At 40.6% G+C, this 16193-nt stretch overlaps 1 protein-coding gene across 1 annotated transcript in view; it reads right to left on the reverse strand.

The window, feature by feature from the left end:
* The window catches only part of minar1 (membrane integral NOTCH2 associated receptor 1), a 43364-nt gene extending 30220 nt beyond the window's left edge, over nucleotides 1-13144 (reverse strand). The window contains exons 1-2 of the mRNA XM_041039855.1: nucleotides 12296-13144; nucleotides 9142-10623 (exon numbers count right to left, since the gene is read on the reverse strand). Coding sequence (XP_040895789.1) covers nucleotides 9142-10623; nucleotides 12296-13144 — 2331 coding nt within the window. The remainder of the gene's footprint in view (nucleotides 1-9141; nucleotides 10624-12295) is intronic.
* Nucleotides 13145-16193: the final 3049 nt, after the last annotated feature.

Here is a 16193-nt window from a genome sequence, read left to right on the forward strand (position 1 = left end):
CAACTAAAATTGACAGGATTTAAAAAATGGTTGGATGACTATATTAAAAAGAGCTTATAGACTGTGCTCTTTGGTGCAGAACATTATTATTAATAATGTTATCAGTAACATTATTCCTTTACTGCTAGAATAAAATAATTCTTGCATAGCTCTTAATGTAGTGTCCCCATTAAAAATATGAAAGCCTGCTTTAATTTACTGTGTCACTTTGGAGGATGCTATCAAACAGAATGCATTTGCGATCTGAAACATGCAGATCAAGGAGATCAACTGGACCAATATTCACACCAAGGATAAAATCCCCATAGCAAGTATGGCCATGCTTGTGTGTTGACCCTGTTTCTGCTGGATCTGACACAAGGTTACATCCTTCCTTCCAACTCTGGAATGTTCTGACAGAACACAGCTGTCACATCCAGATGCAAATGCTAGAGGTGGCATGATATCATGACGACTGACACTCAATTGACTGTTGGGCTAAAAACAATGCTGGTGGTAAGTAACACCGCAAGGGTAGGTTGCCATATTCAGTGTCAGACCTGGCCTTCTGCAGAGTGTCCAGCATGTATTTTTAATCAAAAGAATTCACTTTGACAGAGGAAAATGTCAGCAGCTGGGGGAGGGAGACCATTGGGTGGACAACCAATGCTAAAGACTAAACTGGCAAGTCTAGCTACTGTATAACTAGCATGGTGGTATTCTCGGGGAAGGTGAAGTCACGATTGTTGCGTTGTCCACAGACTGACTTCTTTGGCAGTGTGGACCAGTGCTTTGTCTCAAGAGGTGAATCTCCAAAATCTACAACACTACAAAATGTGCAAAAAGTGAAGAGGTCTGAGTTCTTTCTGAAGCCACTGTATGCATTTGTTGGAGACCTTATTTAGCTTCAAAAACTGTTCTCCTACAAAACTGACCTTTACATTAGACCTACATTATATCATTTAACTGAACCATGGACACTTCGATGATGAGCAAATGTTGATTTTACTGCCTGCAATGTTTTAGACGTCAATTAGGAAAATCCTAGACCACATGAGTTTCAGACACCTGCCAGGACCATCACTTTGTGGATTTAGGAGATGAATATGTCGCAAGTATCACCTCATATACCTCATATACTATGAAGTTCTGGTGCTCATGTTGGTTGACGTTGAACTGAAAATCCTTTCCCAAACTGTGAAGTATTTATTTGGCAGACTGGCCACATAGATATCAGCAGGACAGCGACATAGTGATATTGTGCCTGAAAGCAGAGCTTGGAGACATGCAGTGAGAATGCATTTGAAAAAGCACACCTCTACTTTATCTTTATTTCATTTTTTTAAACTTTATTAGTTTATCTATCTTATTATTGTGGCGGGTGATTTGAACTGAAGATATGAGAAAGCCAAAGCCCTCTTAGTTGATCCCACCACTGCCCACAATTAAAACTTACATGGGATTTCTTGATTATAATGATATACAATGTGCAGACCAAACTAACAGCTGAAACGATCCTGCTGACAAGACTTGTGTGTGCCTAACAGCTGGTCCAGTATCTCATTCCTCTGCCACAGAGCTCCATTGTTGTCCAGAAGCTATTTAAAACACATCAATGAGCCATACCATTGCACTGGGTGACATTTTTCTTTAGTATCATAAATACATACAGTATGTAACCTGGATTACAATACAGAGCTCTCAGTGAGGAAGTGAATGTGGACCAGTATCAGAAGAACTAGGACAAGAAGCCCCAGATCTGAATATCAATAAGGAGGCTTCAGAACAAGTTTATCTTTGAAAGAGCAGGTATACTGAACCACTTAAAACAATGACAGTATTTAAAACACTTGCAACTTGACTCAATATAATGTACTCAAAATAAACTAAACGCACAACTAAACACACAAGAAACCTTTGACTAACCCCAAGTTCAGTCTTTAAATCTTCCGTCAGTTTCATCCTGTTTGAGTAAAGAGCCACAAACAGACTAAGGTAAGAAAGAGAGTCAGAAAGTTTTTAAAGAAACCTGAAATATTGCTGTTTATGGTCTCTTCATGGGATGTATTGACAATAAGAAAAAAAAGAAGAAAACACACTAGACTTATGCTTTAACTCCATGACTGTACATCCCTAACCTCCACAATGTGTTATCTCAGTGAGAAGTGCAATAGCATGAACCAGTTTACCGCTGTGAAGTGGAGATTTTATTCTTCTGAACAGCACAAAAGTGATTTAATCACAGGCTTTAACAACAGCACAACGGATACAAAGTGTTTCTCTACAAAACATATTCCTTTGGCCACTAGTTGCCACCAGTGAATACTGGAACACCTGCCTTGATAAGTGAAGCCATTTCAAATGCAGTTGTCTGTGTTTTCCACCTCTAATATGTCTGTGAATGTTCTCATTCATCCAGGTCATAGTTCTCTCTTTGAAAATTGAATCGAAGGCAACTGGACATATGTTTGTCTGGGAAGACGTTTCGCCTCTTATCCAAGGGGCTTCATCAGTTCGTATGCATCGGTCTATCTAGTCCGCACTAGTCTGACTAGTCAGACTAGTGCGGACTAGATTTTCAAAGAAAAAAGTTTCCACCTCTAGTTAGAGCCATTACAACACAACAATAATATTCAAAGTCTCCACCATTTTCCAAGGAAGATACTACTCTCTAAAAAAAAAACCTTCACTGTTCACCTGAAGTTTGCCAAAGAGCATGTTTGACACTCCACAACACTACACTTGTGGACTGATGAAACTAAGGCTGAACTGAAGAACGTGCTGCATTACATATGGTATAAAAAGGGTACTGTATACCAACATGACACATCATCCCAGCAGCGATGTAGGGTGGAGGGAACATCATGATTTGTAGCTGCTTTGCTGCCTGTGGACCCGGGACAGCTCACCATCATTGAGGGGGAAATAAATTGCAAAGTTTATCCTGGTATTCTACAGGATAATGTCAGGGTGGCTGTTCACCAGCTGAGGCTCAGTAGAAGCTGAGTGATGCAGCAGGACAATGACCCTAAACATCAAAGTAAATCATCTACAGAATGACTTTAAACTAAGAAAATCAGCTTTTTGGACTCAGAGCCCAGACCTTAACCCCACAGAGAGGCTGTGGAATGAGCTCAGAGAGACATTCACTCCAGACATCTTCAGAATATGTCTGAGCGGAAGGAGCTCTGTAAGAACAATGGTCCTCCTGAATGTTGTGGTCTGATCCACAGCTATACTGCTAAAGGAGGTTTGACCAGTTACTAAATCCAAGGGTTCACTTACTTTTTCCACCAGCATTGTGAATGTAATGTAATGGGTGTGTTCAATAACAACATGAAAGACTACTATATCACTGTTTGTGTGTTATTAGCTTAAGCATGTTGTTTTTGTCTGTACTTGGATGAAGATCAGATCACGTTATGACCAGTTAATGCAGAAAATCAAATCTTTCCAAAGGGTTCACTTACTTTGTCTTACCTCTGTAGGCTACAGTGTTTCACCTTGAGCCATCAAATGTTCAATTTCTATTTTTTTAAAAACAGAACAGTAAATTCCAAACTTTAAACCCCAAATTTAAAACAGAGTACATCCCAATCTCTTCCATCTCCATGTTTATGGATAATCCTTAATTCATTTCTATAGCAGAATCAGCAGCTGACCTGAAGGACATTTCCTGTTAAATTTTAAAAAATCCAAAGCACACTGCAATAAAGTCTTCAAGTCAAGTCCCTTATTTAATCCTTTTGGGCTTAAAGGGGCCAATTCAGAAATTAAAAACCAGGCTGGTACAGGGAAGATTATGACCTTTAAGTAGCCTGAAATGTGTGTAAAGTGTAATATCTGTGCAGGAAGTGTGAGTTTCAATCACAGTAGCTTAACAGCACAGAGAAATGACAAATGGAAGAGCCTGAAAATAATTAGAGGGCAAAGAGAATTGTACCTGAGAGGGTAACAGCAGCTGAGTGGTTACTATGGCATGAATGTGTTGTTGTACGGATGGAATTTATGTTGTGATTACACTGAATTTATCAAGACGGCATGTACATGTGAAGGAAGAGTTTTCAACAGCAAAGCAGCAGGAGGAGGAGCTCAGAAACCAGGGAGGCTTCTCTCTAAAATGATGATGATGATGATGATGAGCTGTACATCAAGTCAGTGGGAAATTAGAACTTAAGCCCTTTATCTAATGTGAGTCTGTTTCAAATAAAGCCAGGCTCCTTCTGCAGCTTCAATAATAAAAAACAACACACAATTATTGACTTCAGAAGATTAAAGCCCAGATTGGTGATTTGGACACTGACATAATTTCTGATCATAAATATTTTGGCGCTTTCAATGATTATAAGCTGAGTTTTATCAATAGAGTCAAGCAGCTAAACAAAATTAAATCAACAAAGCATCTCTCAAGATGCAACTATCTCAGCTTCAGGATATTTACTTCCAGCCTGTGGAGGACCAGCATGTGAGCGCAATGATGAGAGGGTAAAATAAAAGTTGCATGGATGTGAGTACAGGCAACATGGCTCCCACAGTGGAGACGGAAAATAAAAATGCAGAGGCAGAAAGAGAGAGAGAGAGAGAGAGTCTGGCCTCCATCTTGGCAACAGTCCAGCACTGTGTGAGGAGGATAAAAAAGAGGGGCTGAAAATGGGAGTGTAGAGGAACTGATAGGCAGTGAGGTTGAGCACTAATGACTGACTGAGCTGAGGACATAATGATGCTTTAAACTCCTTTACAGTCTGAGGGGTTTAACTCATCATGCCACTGGAAAATAATGGCTGTGACTGAAGCTGATCACATAATGAAAGAGAGTGCGATACCATCCTTTGACTGGATGAGATCCAAAAAAAAAACAAACAAACAAACCCCACTGTTATTTACTGAGTCAGCAAAATGTAATGGCACAAATGGCAACATTAAAAACTGATCCCTGTGCCTTATTACTAAAAGGATTCGTCACATGTATATCTCTTAGCTCCTGGACTAGTGGGCCCTGGATTAAGGAGTCATACTTGAACAAATGAATTATTGCAAAACAGGTAATGACAGGTAATTGGACAACTTCAAATCTTGAGTTTAGGTAACAGCCAGTGGATGTCACTGTGTTCATCAAAGTCAAACTAAGCTTAAGGTGACTGAAGCCCAGAAAACCATCAGTACTGATGCTGTCTTTGAATAGAGGTGTTAAAGTGATGACAATAAATATTCTGCTAAGGTTTTTTATTTTTCCCTAATGTTCCACAAAGAGTAGTATGTACGTAGTAGTACGTTTGTGGACTGCACTACCAAAGGGGACAGGACCCTGGAAATGGTGTGTGCTAGTACTAAAGAGAACTGGAGATTTGAATTGTACATAGTTCTATTCACTTACTGTATATTTATTATTATTACTATTTGTAGTAGTTTTTACTTTTTCCTAACTGTAACAAAGCAAATTTCCTTCAACAAGGGGAGACTGTGGTGTTTCAGTGTCTAAGATTGGCTTATTGTTCAGACTGTTCATACCGGAATTTGTTATTCAGAGAAGAGACTAGCTATGACCTACTATAGTATGATGCCTTTCATGTGCAAAGTCTGTTTCCGGGACATTGAATAGATACTTTCATTTCAGTCAAAGGAGACTAGCCTATGGATGTCCATTTGATAACATTTGCCTTTGTTGGTGAAGACTTGACCATATACAACCACACAGAACACAATCAAACACTCACAGTATTCCACTGGCACTAAGCTGCACTTTATTACTTACTTACCTACTTACTTATTTACTTACTTAACTTACTCTACTTTGTGTTTATATTTTCATAAGTGTTCTTTTCTTTTTAAGTATTTATGTTATTTATTTATATATGTGCCTTAAAGCTGGGAGTCTCTGCAAAATTTTATGTTCGCATAATGACAATAAAGACTCTTGAATCTTGAATCATGAATATAAAGGACTAATCTGCTGAAATACTGAAACAGCTGCATAGGCTCAGTTTTGAAATCTTTCATCTGTTGCAATGCGTATTGCATATGTTAACTGCAATATTTTTTATTCAAAATGTAGTTTAATGTGATTACTTGTCTATTACTTCTCAGAGTTTCAATCCAGATCACAGTGTGAGTCAGTTTGTTTGGGAAGGCTTCCTCCAAAACTGTCTGGTATCTGTCAGAACAAGTGGCAGCTACTGTGGCATCTCAGCGACAGGTGCCTTAAACTTGCAAAGCTGTCACCGCATGTCGCTGGCAGCTGCTGGTGCCACCAGAAGTGCCACATATACATGTCACAATCTTTTTTAGAATGCTTCCCTTAAAAACTGCCTGACATCTGTCAACCCCGTCGCTTAGAAATGATGTTTATATGCAACTTATTTGCAATAGCAAATATGTTTTAAAGGAAGCCTATGCTGTCATGTTATGTTTACGCTTTATGTTAAGCGTTATGTTTTATACTGACATAATAATGAATGTTAATTAACATATTTTAACGCATTAACTGACATTGACATTGCATCTCAACAGAATGAAAACGTGAACGTTATACATGAAGTTATATATAAAAGCAACAAATGGTGCAAATGCTGTCACAGTTGGATTAGGTCGATCAATTTATCTGTAAATACCTAATCAATAAGTCTCAATAAGAACCGATAATCAAATGAATTACCATCAATAAAGTCAAATCGACAATAAATAATATAATCAGCTCAAATGAATTAAGACTGATGGCTTCCACCAAAACATACTTAGGTGGAGTCAAGCTGCACACACACACACACACACACACACACACACACAGGCTCACACCCACCACACACTTACATTGCTCAATTTGAAGCTACTTAAATAAGCAACACAGCGGAGCAATCGAGCACAGAGTACATCTGATACAATCAGGTCACCATGGAAAAAAAAAGTGTGGCTGTTAATGGACAGGATTCAAATTGCTTTACTTACTGTAAAATGGCCTCAGTTATTGTGAGGTGTTGCAGCCTTGATTAATGTGCATTATCCTGGAGCCAATTAAGACAACAGATTCACAAGATTATGTAAAATGACGTGCGTTGTGTACTGAATGACAGCACTCATCTGTCAAAACGTACAGAGGAAGGTTGAATGACACCAAGAAAGAAGGAAATATGCTCTAACCACAGTAGGATTAGTCTTCACCATCACCCGAGGGTGCCCAAGATCCCAAGCGCCCACATAATCGACACCTACAGCCGCAGACGCTGCACAGAGGTGCCGGGTGCAGACGAACTGTTGTTTGTCAAGAAACAGGTCCAGCATGTTACTCTCTCTAAAAAGACTCATCTTCATGTGCGGGTTAAACCAACAAAGTACAAGACTGACATCAATCAGAACATCTGAATCACCAAAAGACATCAAATTGTAGTGTATTTTCCAAAATGGTTTGCTATCATTTAAAAGAAAAAGTGAAGCAGCAAGACTTGTGAAAACAAGATACTTGTTTCCACTTTTGGAAACAAACAGCTGCATTCTTGGTACTGAAAAGTACCATAGAGAAACATAATGGGATTATTCGTCTACTTACCAGCTTTGAACAAAGCAGTCACATTTTCCTGAGCTGTACTTGGATGGAGGATGCCTCCAGTTGTTATTTGTTGACAGGTTACAAATGCAACACAAGTCTGAATCAAGAGTTCTCAAACTCCCAGAGGCAGCCTGTGCAACTGGCCATTTTTAGTCTCACTAATTTGACAGGATTGATTCCTCTTCTCAGTGAATGGCTGTGAATATCTCTCCTGACTGTGAAAGATGCCAAAGTAGCCACATGGCAATAACAGAGCTCCTTTTAAATCTCTGCTCAGATTTAACACAGGGATCTGCTTTGTCTCTTTCAACACAGCTTGTTTTTTTTTTTTTTGTTTTTTTAATGGAAATGCTTTTTAATCCTTAAGTTTCCTAAATTTATATCACCCAACCCAACATGGAACATGGCTGTATTTCCTTTTTAATTTTCAGTTGGCTGAAGCTAATGACTAGTGTTATCATTTATTAATTGTTTTTTTGATTAATAATTTTTTTTAATTTAAAAATAGAGGAAAATGTAAGAAGATCATGATTCATCTTCAAATGCACAGAGCAAGGGTTTTGCTTCATTTGCCTGTGACCTTTGACCCTTTTGTGGAAAATATATAGTTTTAAATAGAGTTAAAAAGATCAACACTGACAGCTTTGAAGCTGCACTCTGCATGGTATTTATTTATTTTTTTTCATTTTAACAATGGATGAAATGGCTGTGTGTACCGTGAAAGTTGATGTGTTAGCAGTCAGCACAAAAGTCATGGCCAGTTCTGGCTAAACTGAGAAGCTGCTGCCTGAATGTTTTGTACATGTCTCTTTGCTAATGAGAAAGACACGGTTAGAGTTGGAGCTCTGGAGCTCTTTTGTCAACCTGAATGTCACAATTTACAGTCACTCTTTCTGGTTCACACAGATATCGTTTTCACATTCACTCGCACTAATTTCCACCCTCACATGCAGCAAAATGTTGCACTGTAGAGCTCAGCTGCTGTAGAGGAGACCAGCACTGCAATGCCAGCAGACTGAGATGAACAAAACACAATAAAGGCCAATCCATTTTAATATGCCAGGATCAGTAGAAATACCAAGCTTCAAGACATCTCTAACTGAAACTCTAATGCGTGCTGTCTTTCTACCAACAAAGCCATCTGGGAGTGATGGCTTAATACCTAAATTCATTACAAGGGTCCAAAGATCAAAAATGGATTTTAACAGGACTAACCCCAAGAGGGAAGTGAATGTTAAATGTGATTTCTCACCCATGTCACTGACCCCATTCAGCATAATCCATATTCACTATCAGATCAATACTGACAGCTATAATGGTCAACACAACTAGCCCTACGTGTAACAACACTTTCTCTATGAAAAACACAATATCAAATCAACACATTATATTGCTTGACACAGACTCACTGTGGAGGAATAATTTTGTGATCTCCTCCCAAAGTTCTAGAGCGCCCTGTATGGTTTCCTATGGTTTATCTATATCTGATGCCTCTGATTTGTGATGAACTGAATCTGTTCTGTGTAATTATTCCATTCCAAGCCATGCTTCATCTTCTATCTCTGTCAAACACGGTGTGTTTCTGTCTCATTTAAAAGTGAAATTAAAAACAGTGTCTGTACCTCTTTGGCCTTCCGGTGTCTGTCCTTGCTGTCTCTGTCCTTCTCCTTGCCCTCGTCTCCAGGGTGGCAGGAGTAGGACACTGTCCTCCAGTCCCGTGGAGAGTTGGTGATGCTGGCAACCTTTGACTCAGTGGCACTGTTCTCCTCGTTGAGCGAGCGGGATGACCTCCTGGTGAGCATGCTCTTCTTCAGAGCTTTCACCCTGAGGCTGTCACTGTTACTCCCATCAGAGCAGCACCACTCCCCCATGGGACCATTGTCCACTTTGACATTGTGGCCTGTCGTGTGACACTGGAAAACACGGGGTGAGAGGGTGGTGTCGAGATGGGGTTGAGGGTGAGGGTGCGACTTGTCAGGGGTGGAATTGCACCCAGACGCAGACGCCGTCTCCCTGTGTCTTCCATTGGCCTCGGGTTCCTGGATCTTCTCGTCCAGTTTGTTGAGCTTGGAGAGCACCTGGGAGATCTCACTGCGAACCCCCGACAGAGACTCAAGCTTCTTTTCAATCTCACCAATCCTCATCACCAGCTTACACACACTTGATTTGAGCTCATCGTCAGTGTTTTCCAGTGAATGGAAGAGGCGGTCCAGCTTGGACTTGGCTAGTTTGACCGTGTTGCGTTCAGGGGAGCTGTCGCCTTCAGATTTCAGCGTTACCTGAGAGAGAGACCCAGTGCTGTTGTAGCATGACGACTGGACAATGCCCAGAGAGTCACAAACACTCATGTCATCCAGAAAACGAAAAATATCACTTATGTCATCACTAACGATCTCAGAGTCCTCATCAGAGTGTTTGAAGGCGCATCTTTCTCTGTCACCGTACTTAGCTGGGTATTCCTTGGCTTTCTTCTGCTCAGCCTGCTCCGTTTGAGTCCCAACACTGGAGGAGCTGTCAACTCCCTGAAAAGACGGACTGTTTATATTTTTGTCCCTAAACCTTTTGGCTGCTTCTCTTTTGTCCAAACCCCCAGTCCCAGCTGCTATCAGTGCTACATCCTTGGTTTTTATTCCATTAGCTTTCTTTGCAAAACCAGAAGGAGAAGCTACTGCCTTTTCCTTCGGGCTCTGAAAATGCTGCTCGTTGTCAGTGCTAATGATGCTGATGGTGCGATGGTGGTTTTCTTTGAGTGGTTTGCTGTTCAGAAATGACCTCTCAAAGTCCGGAGGCCCCTCTTCTGTGTTGAGACTGAGGCTCTTCACTGGCCACGCCGGCTGCTTTCCTGCTTTGTTACTGGGCTTCCTGCTGCTGACGCACTCAGAGACTGTGGTCGGACCAAAGTATGTGGATGCCTGTAAGTCGTCCAGGCTCTCGTGCTTCACCCTCCGTCTGTCCTGAAGAGGGGAGTTGAGTGTCGGCTCAAAGTAGGGGTTACTGTAAGGCAGTTCAAAGCTGTGGTTGAAGAAGGTGGCAGGCTTGTGCAGCTCCCTCCTGTGGTAGCCTTCAGCAGCCTTACTGGCCTGTTTGGACTCAGTGGTGATGACCTACAACGGTAACCCAGACAGTGAGTTGGCTTTAAAACACACTAACACAACAAAGAGACAGCGTACAATGGAAACACCAATCAAATTTAGAATTGCAAAATATCACAAAATTATGGAGCCCTCCAGGACTTATACATTCAAATGAAAATGCTAATGGATTACTAAACTGCGCAGAGAAAGGAAGACAGAAATGATACACCAAGTCAAGTCATGTTCATCGGAACAATGAGAATTCAATAAAACTGCTGACCTCCAGGAACAAAAGGGGTGAGAGGTTAGTGTTGAGATAATGTAATTACTAACTGGTGTCATGTTCTGTTCTGTAGACTGTACATAGGAGACAATAAGCCAATAAGAGCTGTGTATAAACACTGTGAGAATCCTACATGGCTGTTGATGATGATCGATGAATCATCAAATTAACTTATCCTTTAACAATAAATGAGGAACTGTACAATGGCCAACATGCTGCCACTTCCTTCTGTTCAGTCTATAAAGTACAGGATATGGAATTTTACAGTATTTTCTGATTTCTCTGCGGTAGTGGAAAGTAAACAAGAACTGTACTGGTGTACATTTTCCATTTTATGTAAGGTTACTCCTCCCCGTGTGTGCATTTCATGGGAAATATTATAATTTATACTCCACTCCATTTATCCAATAAATGTGGATGATAAACTTATTCAAATGCGATGAACTGTTATAGATTATCATGTCGAACACATACAGATACACGTACTCATATAAAGTGGTTAAAATGAGCTGCACATTGACCAGCTACGACATTAAAATGCTGCTTACATGTCACATGACACTCTAGTAATGAAGTTTATTTAATATTATACCACTATGGATGGGACCATTCAGTATAATGAGAACTTTAATATTTGATTCTCTAAGTACATTTTGTCCATAATATGTATGCACTTTTAATTAAATGGAGGATCTATTTCTTTTATCACTGTATTTCAGAGGCCAGTTATTAGACCAGACCTTCAGCTGGTATGAAAATGAAATGCTCCATTACATCAATATTTTAAATAATTTCCAGATTGATGATTAAGCTCTTTTATTATGAAGGACCAGAGGCCATACTTCAAAATGTGCTGGATTACTGAACCGAGTGTATTATACCATATGTCACCCATCAGTCTCCATATGTCACACTAATCACAGCTGTAAACAATTTGCTCCACCTACATTACAAATCAACATTTAAATAAGTCAACAATTTAATTAAACAGCTTCTTGTAGTATTTATCAGATGACAGTTTTGCAAACATGATTTACAAATAGCTTTTTTTTATTGTTTGTTTTTTTTCTTATATTGTAAATTGAATATTTTCTGAGGGTTTTTAACTGTTGTCCGTCATATGGGAAAAAAATGTTTGGCTTCTTTGGGGATTTTTATTCTCTAAATGACTAATATATATTAAAATCTAATCTGTACAGTAACCTTTTATGATAAAAGTTTTTATTTAGAAAAATCAGAAAATATAAATATAAAAATTCTCCTTAAACTCACACACATATTTGTGTTACTTTTCAACAATACTAATGATAATCCCTTTTTACTCATCTTTTAATTAGTTTTCCAAACTATGACATTAACAATCAATCAATGCAGCCCTCCCTCTGTTATGTCTTTCAGCAGCATCCAACAAAACCAAACCTGTGGTGAGAAGGCCACAAAGTTGTGAAAGTCCTCCTTAAAGATGTTCCTCTTCTGGATGCAGGAGTGAACAGAGAAGGGCTCCTGGTGGCCGATGTGCTGCAGGGACTCCTGGTCGGTGGTAGACTCGCTGTCGATGTCCATGGGAAAGTAGGTACTCTGCATTTCGCAGGGTGGAGAGGGCGGACTGCTGCTAGAGTACTGGGGCAGATGGTGGAGTTTGTCCAGAGAGGCTGCTCTACATTTCAGGTCCTTGTTGACCCCCAGAAGGAAGTTAGGGTCTGAGCTGGGAATAAACTGCTGGCAGTTATTGCACTCATTTAGTTTAGGACAGGGAGGGGCACTCTGAGCCACAGGGTGCTGCTGGGAGCGGTGGTGATGATGGTGGTGGTGGTGGTGGTGTCCATCCCTGGAGTGATCCATGCGCTCGTAACCGAGCCCTCTGTCACAGTCCTGATACTTATAGGCATCAGAGTCAGACCTGCACAGCTCCACTGACTTGTTCTTGTGGAACTTGGCTCTGTGCGTCATGGGAAGCTTGTCTTTGGCTATGCCTCCGTTCATCTGGATCAAGTTGAACATGGTGACGATGTCTGCTGCCACCATGAGCTTTTTGGATTGCGGATCCTCCATGGAGCAGCGCATCTTGTCCTTGAAGAGCGTGGCTGGGAAAGCGGGATCCAGGCAGGCAGTGTAGAAGAGCAGGCTGCGGAGCTTGGCCAGGTGCACCAGGTCAAAGCGAGCGCACAGGGACTTACACAGGTCCTGGTAGGACATGGTGTTGTGCTTGGTGTCCAGCTCCTCCAGGATCCGGACCAGGAACTGAGAGTACTCGGGGAGGGGGTCCATGGCTGCTGGGTGGCAGATACAGGCCTACAGAAAATGTAATTCCTCAAGAGAAGCGTGGCACCTGGAAACAAGACATTTACATGTCTTTGTTAATCTGAGTCGATTTTTTCCTGACAGGACACAAATAAAGCATCATAAAAAAATCAGAGCTTCCCACTTACAAAGACCCGGAGGAGTCAGACAGAGAAGACTAATTTAAAATGACAAGCACTTTGCTGGTTTTATTACGCAGAGTCAGAAGGAGGATTATAATCGACAGAAAAAAAACAACAAAAAACCCTTCCAGCGGAAATTTCTCCTGCTCCTCATAAACCGGACCAGCTGACACTGACTCCACCTGCATTCCGACAGTAGCAGCAGCTGCAGAGCCTCTGACAGAGCAGGGCGCGTACACAGAGACATTTCGGGCTCATTTCAGTTGTATCTGCATACCGCCACTCACCCTGAGTTGTTGGGAAGAGAAGCGGAGAATCATCTGATCAGCTCGGCGCAGCACAGCATTCTGTCACCAGAGAGCCAACAAAAGCCATAAGTGAGCCAGCAGAGTAATTAAACATCATGTGGCACTGAATCCGCAGCGCACAGCCCCCACAAGCATCCACAAGGGTTTACACACACCAACTTTAACCCATCCAATTAACCCTCAGTATAAATGAAGTGGGGGGGGGGTAAAGCAAATCAAACGCACAGTACATCCTCACATGCACGCGCACAGGTAAATGCAGATGAAATATGTCCAGTTGATTCTGATGTTAAACCTTGATCCATGATCCCGGAGAGACCGAACAGGCTGGACTGTGTCCATTGTCCGACGGTTTCCTCTCCCTCCTGGACACCTATCACAGCTGTGGTGCTGTGCTGAAGGAGCTGTCCGGGAATTGAAACTGCATGCTGTGCTGAATCCAACTAGTGTCAGCTACAAACGATCAGACACTAACACTACCGGCTTCCGCTTTCAACATAAGAGCTCTGAGGCGTTCCTGAAAAATTATAATTTTTTTCCCAATGATGATGGTGGAAGAGGTATCATATCTTGTAGGCAAATGTAATGACCATAACTCATTTACAGTTAAACTATTGTTTTCAAAGTGTCACTTAAATAAAAGTACGAAGGTCTCACTATGTAGAAAAGCTTTTGTCAGAATTCAGTCATATATTATGGTACCGATTTTTATTTCCAATTCATTAGGGAGTAAACAGCATTTTAATGTTGCACCTGGCTGACATAGCAGCAGCTAATTTTAACTATATATTCTGTTTGCTAGCATAGTCTAACAATGTATCATAATGTTTACTGAGAAAATATGAATCTGTAGATGAAGTGTATTAAAACTCTAAATAGTTACAATAGTAGTTACTATCCGGGCTGACACTGGACATTACTGTTAGTAAGTCAAGACTAAGATCTCAGTTTCAAAGAAGACCCGAGAACATGAAAACCTGTAGGTAGCTACAACATTTCTAAAGAAGCATATGCTTCTAAATCAGTAAGACACAAGTCAGCTGGCACAGTCTAATACAAGTTAGCTGAATGAAAAAAAGATGGGTGAATTATACAAGTATGTTCAGTATAAGATTAGCATCAAATTCTAAAATGATATTGTACATACTGTGAACATACAGTCAAGCCCAAAATTATTCATACCCCTGGCAAATTTTGACTTAAAGTTACTTTTAATTGTAAATAAAAGGTGAGGCATTTTTTCCACAATGATACCTCTTGTACATCGTCTTATTATCTTCTGGGAGACGCCTGTGTCATTTCCAATCAAGAAAACACTTGCCAGTTGAATAAAAGTAAATTTAAGTCAAAATTTGCCAGGGCTATGAATAATTTCGGGCTTGACTGTATGCATGAATTCACAGTATACGTGGTAAGGAAAAATATAAACACATGAACAGCACAGCCCGTACTGCAAATGTGCATCATTAGATTATGTGTGATAATATTCTTCTTATTATTATTCTATAGGATTTCTGTTGCCTTTTCACAGCAGTGAGCACCACAGTGATTGCACAAGTTGTACTTATATTCAATGTGTTATCTTGTGCATTCCAGCGCTGAATCAGTTTTGAGTCCTTTTGGGCTTTTATTGTGAAGACAAAGCGCCCTACATCCGGTCATGCCCTGGTTCATTCTGTGTGATCGATGCAGGTCTTTGTCTCTACTTCGAATGACGTAACTACACCTACTGCTCGACATTAGAGATATACATCACCCCATCTGTCCCCTCACACTCTACACACTGCATTATTTCATATGATGGTGTGATTCCGCCACATCTCTGCACCTGCGCTATTCATGCACGAGCTAACACTATGGACACTTCACCTAGACTACCAGCTGGGAAGTGCGCTGCACAGACCTCAAGGGTCCTCCAGAGGCTCGAAGAGGACACCAACCACATGAGCAATACCTGCATTGTTGTTATTCTTTCATTCACTGTTAAACAGAAGTGAATCAGACACAACGGAACCAATGGGATTTCACTGCTTTAAAGAAGGGACACACACAAGAGAGGGGACAAAATAGTGTGATGACTGGAAGTCCACTTTATGGGAACTACACATGCTGAACAGGGTCATTCTAATATCACCAGCAAATACACTGCAGCCACAGTGAAACTTTGTCTGACCATACATTAGCAGCCTAAGAGACACCAACGACATTTAAAACTTTTATTACAAAGAAGACAAACAGCATACTAAAATCTCTTTGGCTCTGCCTGGCTGCTGTCCCACTCGAATGACATGAAAATAATACCCTGACAGCGCTCATAGCAGTTTTACAAGTGTCATAAGCCAAAGAGTTGTTTAATATTCATGAAATGGTGTTGTTTTTTGTCAAGCAGTAAACGATGCCTGCATTTTCATTCAATTACACACGATAATATAAATATGAATATGAAAATCTGAACCACATCCAGTTTTAGCTTCTTACAAATGCCACATTTACTTGCTTCTCATTTAAGTTGATAATCACTGTACTTCAAGAGCACTAGTGAAAACCTTAATATTATAATTACTTGTTTTATATGTTACATATCTT

This window comes from Toxotes jaculatrix, chromosome 1 (assembly GCF_017976425.1).
Source record: "Toxotes jaculatrix isolate fToxJac2 chromosome 1, fToxJac2.pri, whole genome shotgun sequence".
NCBI lineage: Eukaryota > Metazoa > Chordata > Actinopteri > Toxotidae > Toxotes > Toxotes jaculatrix.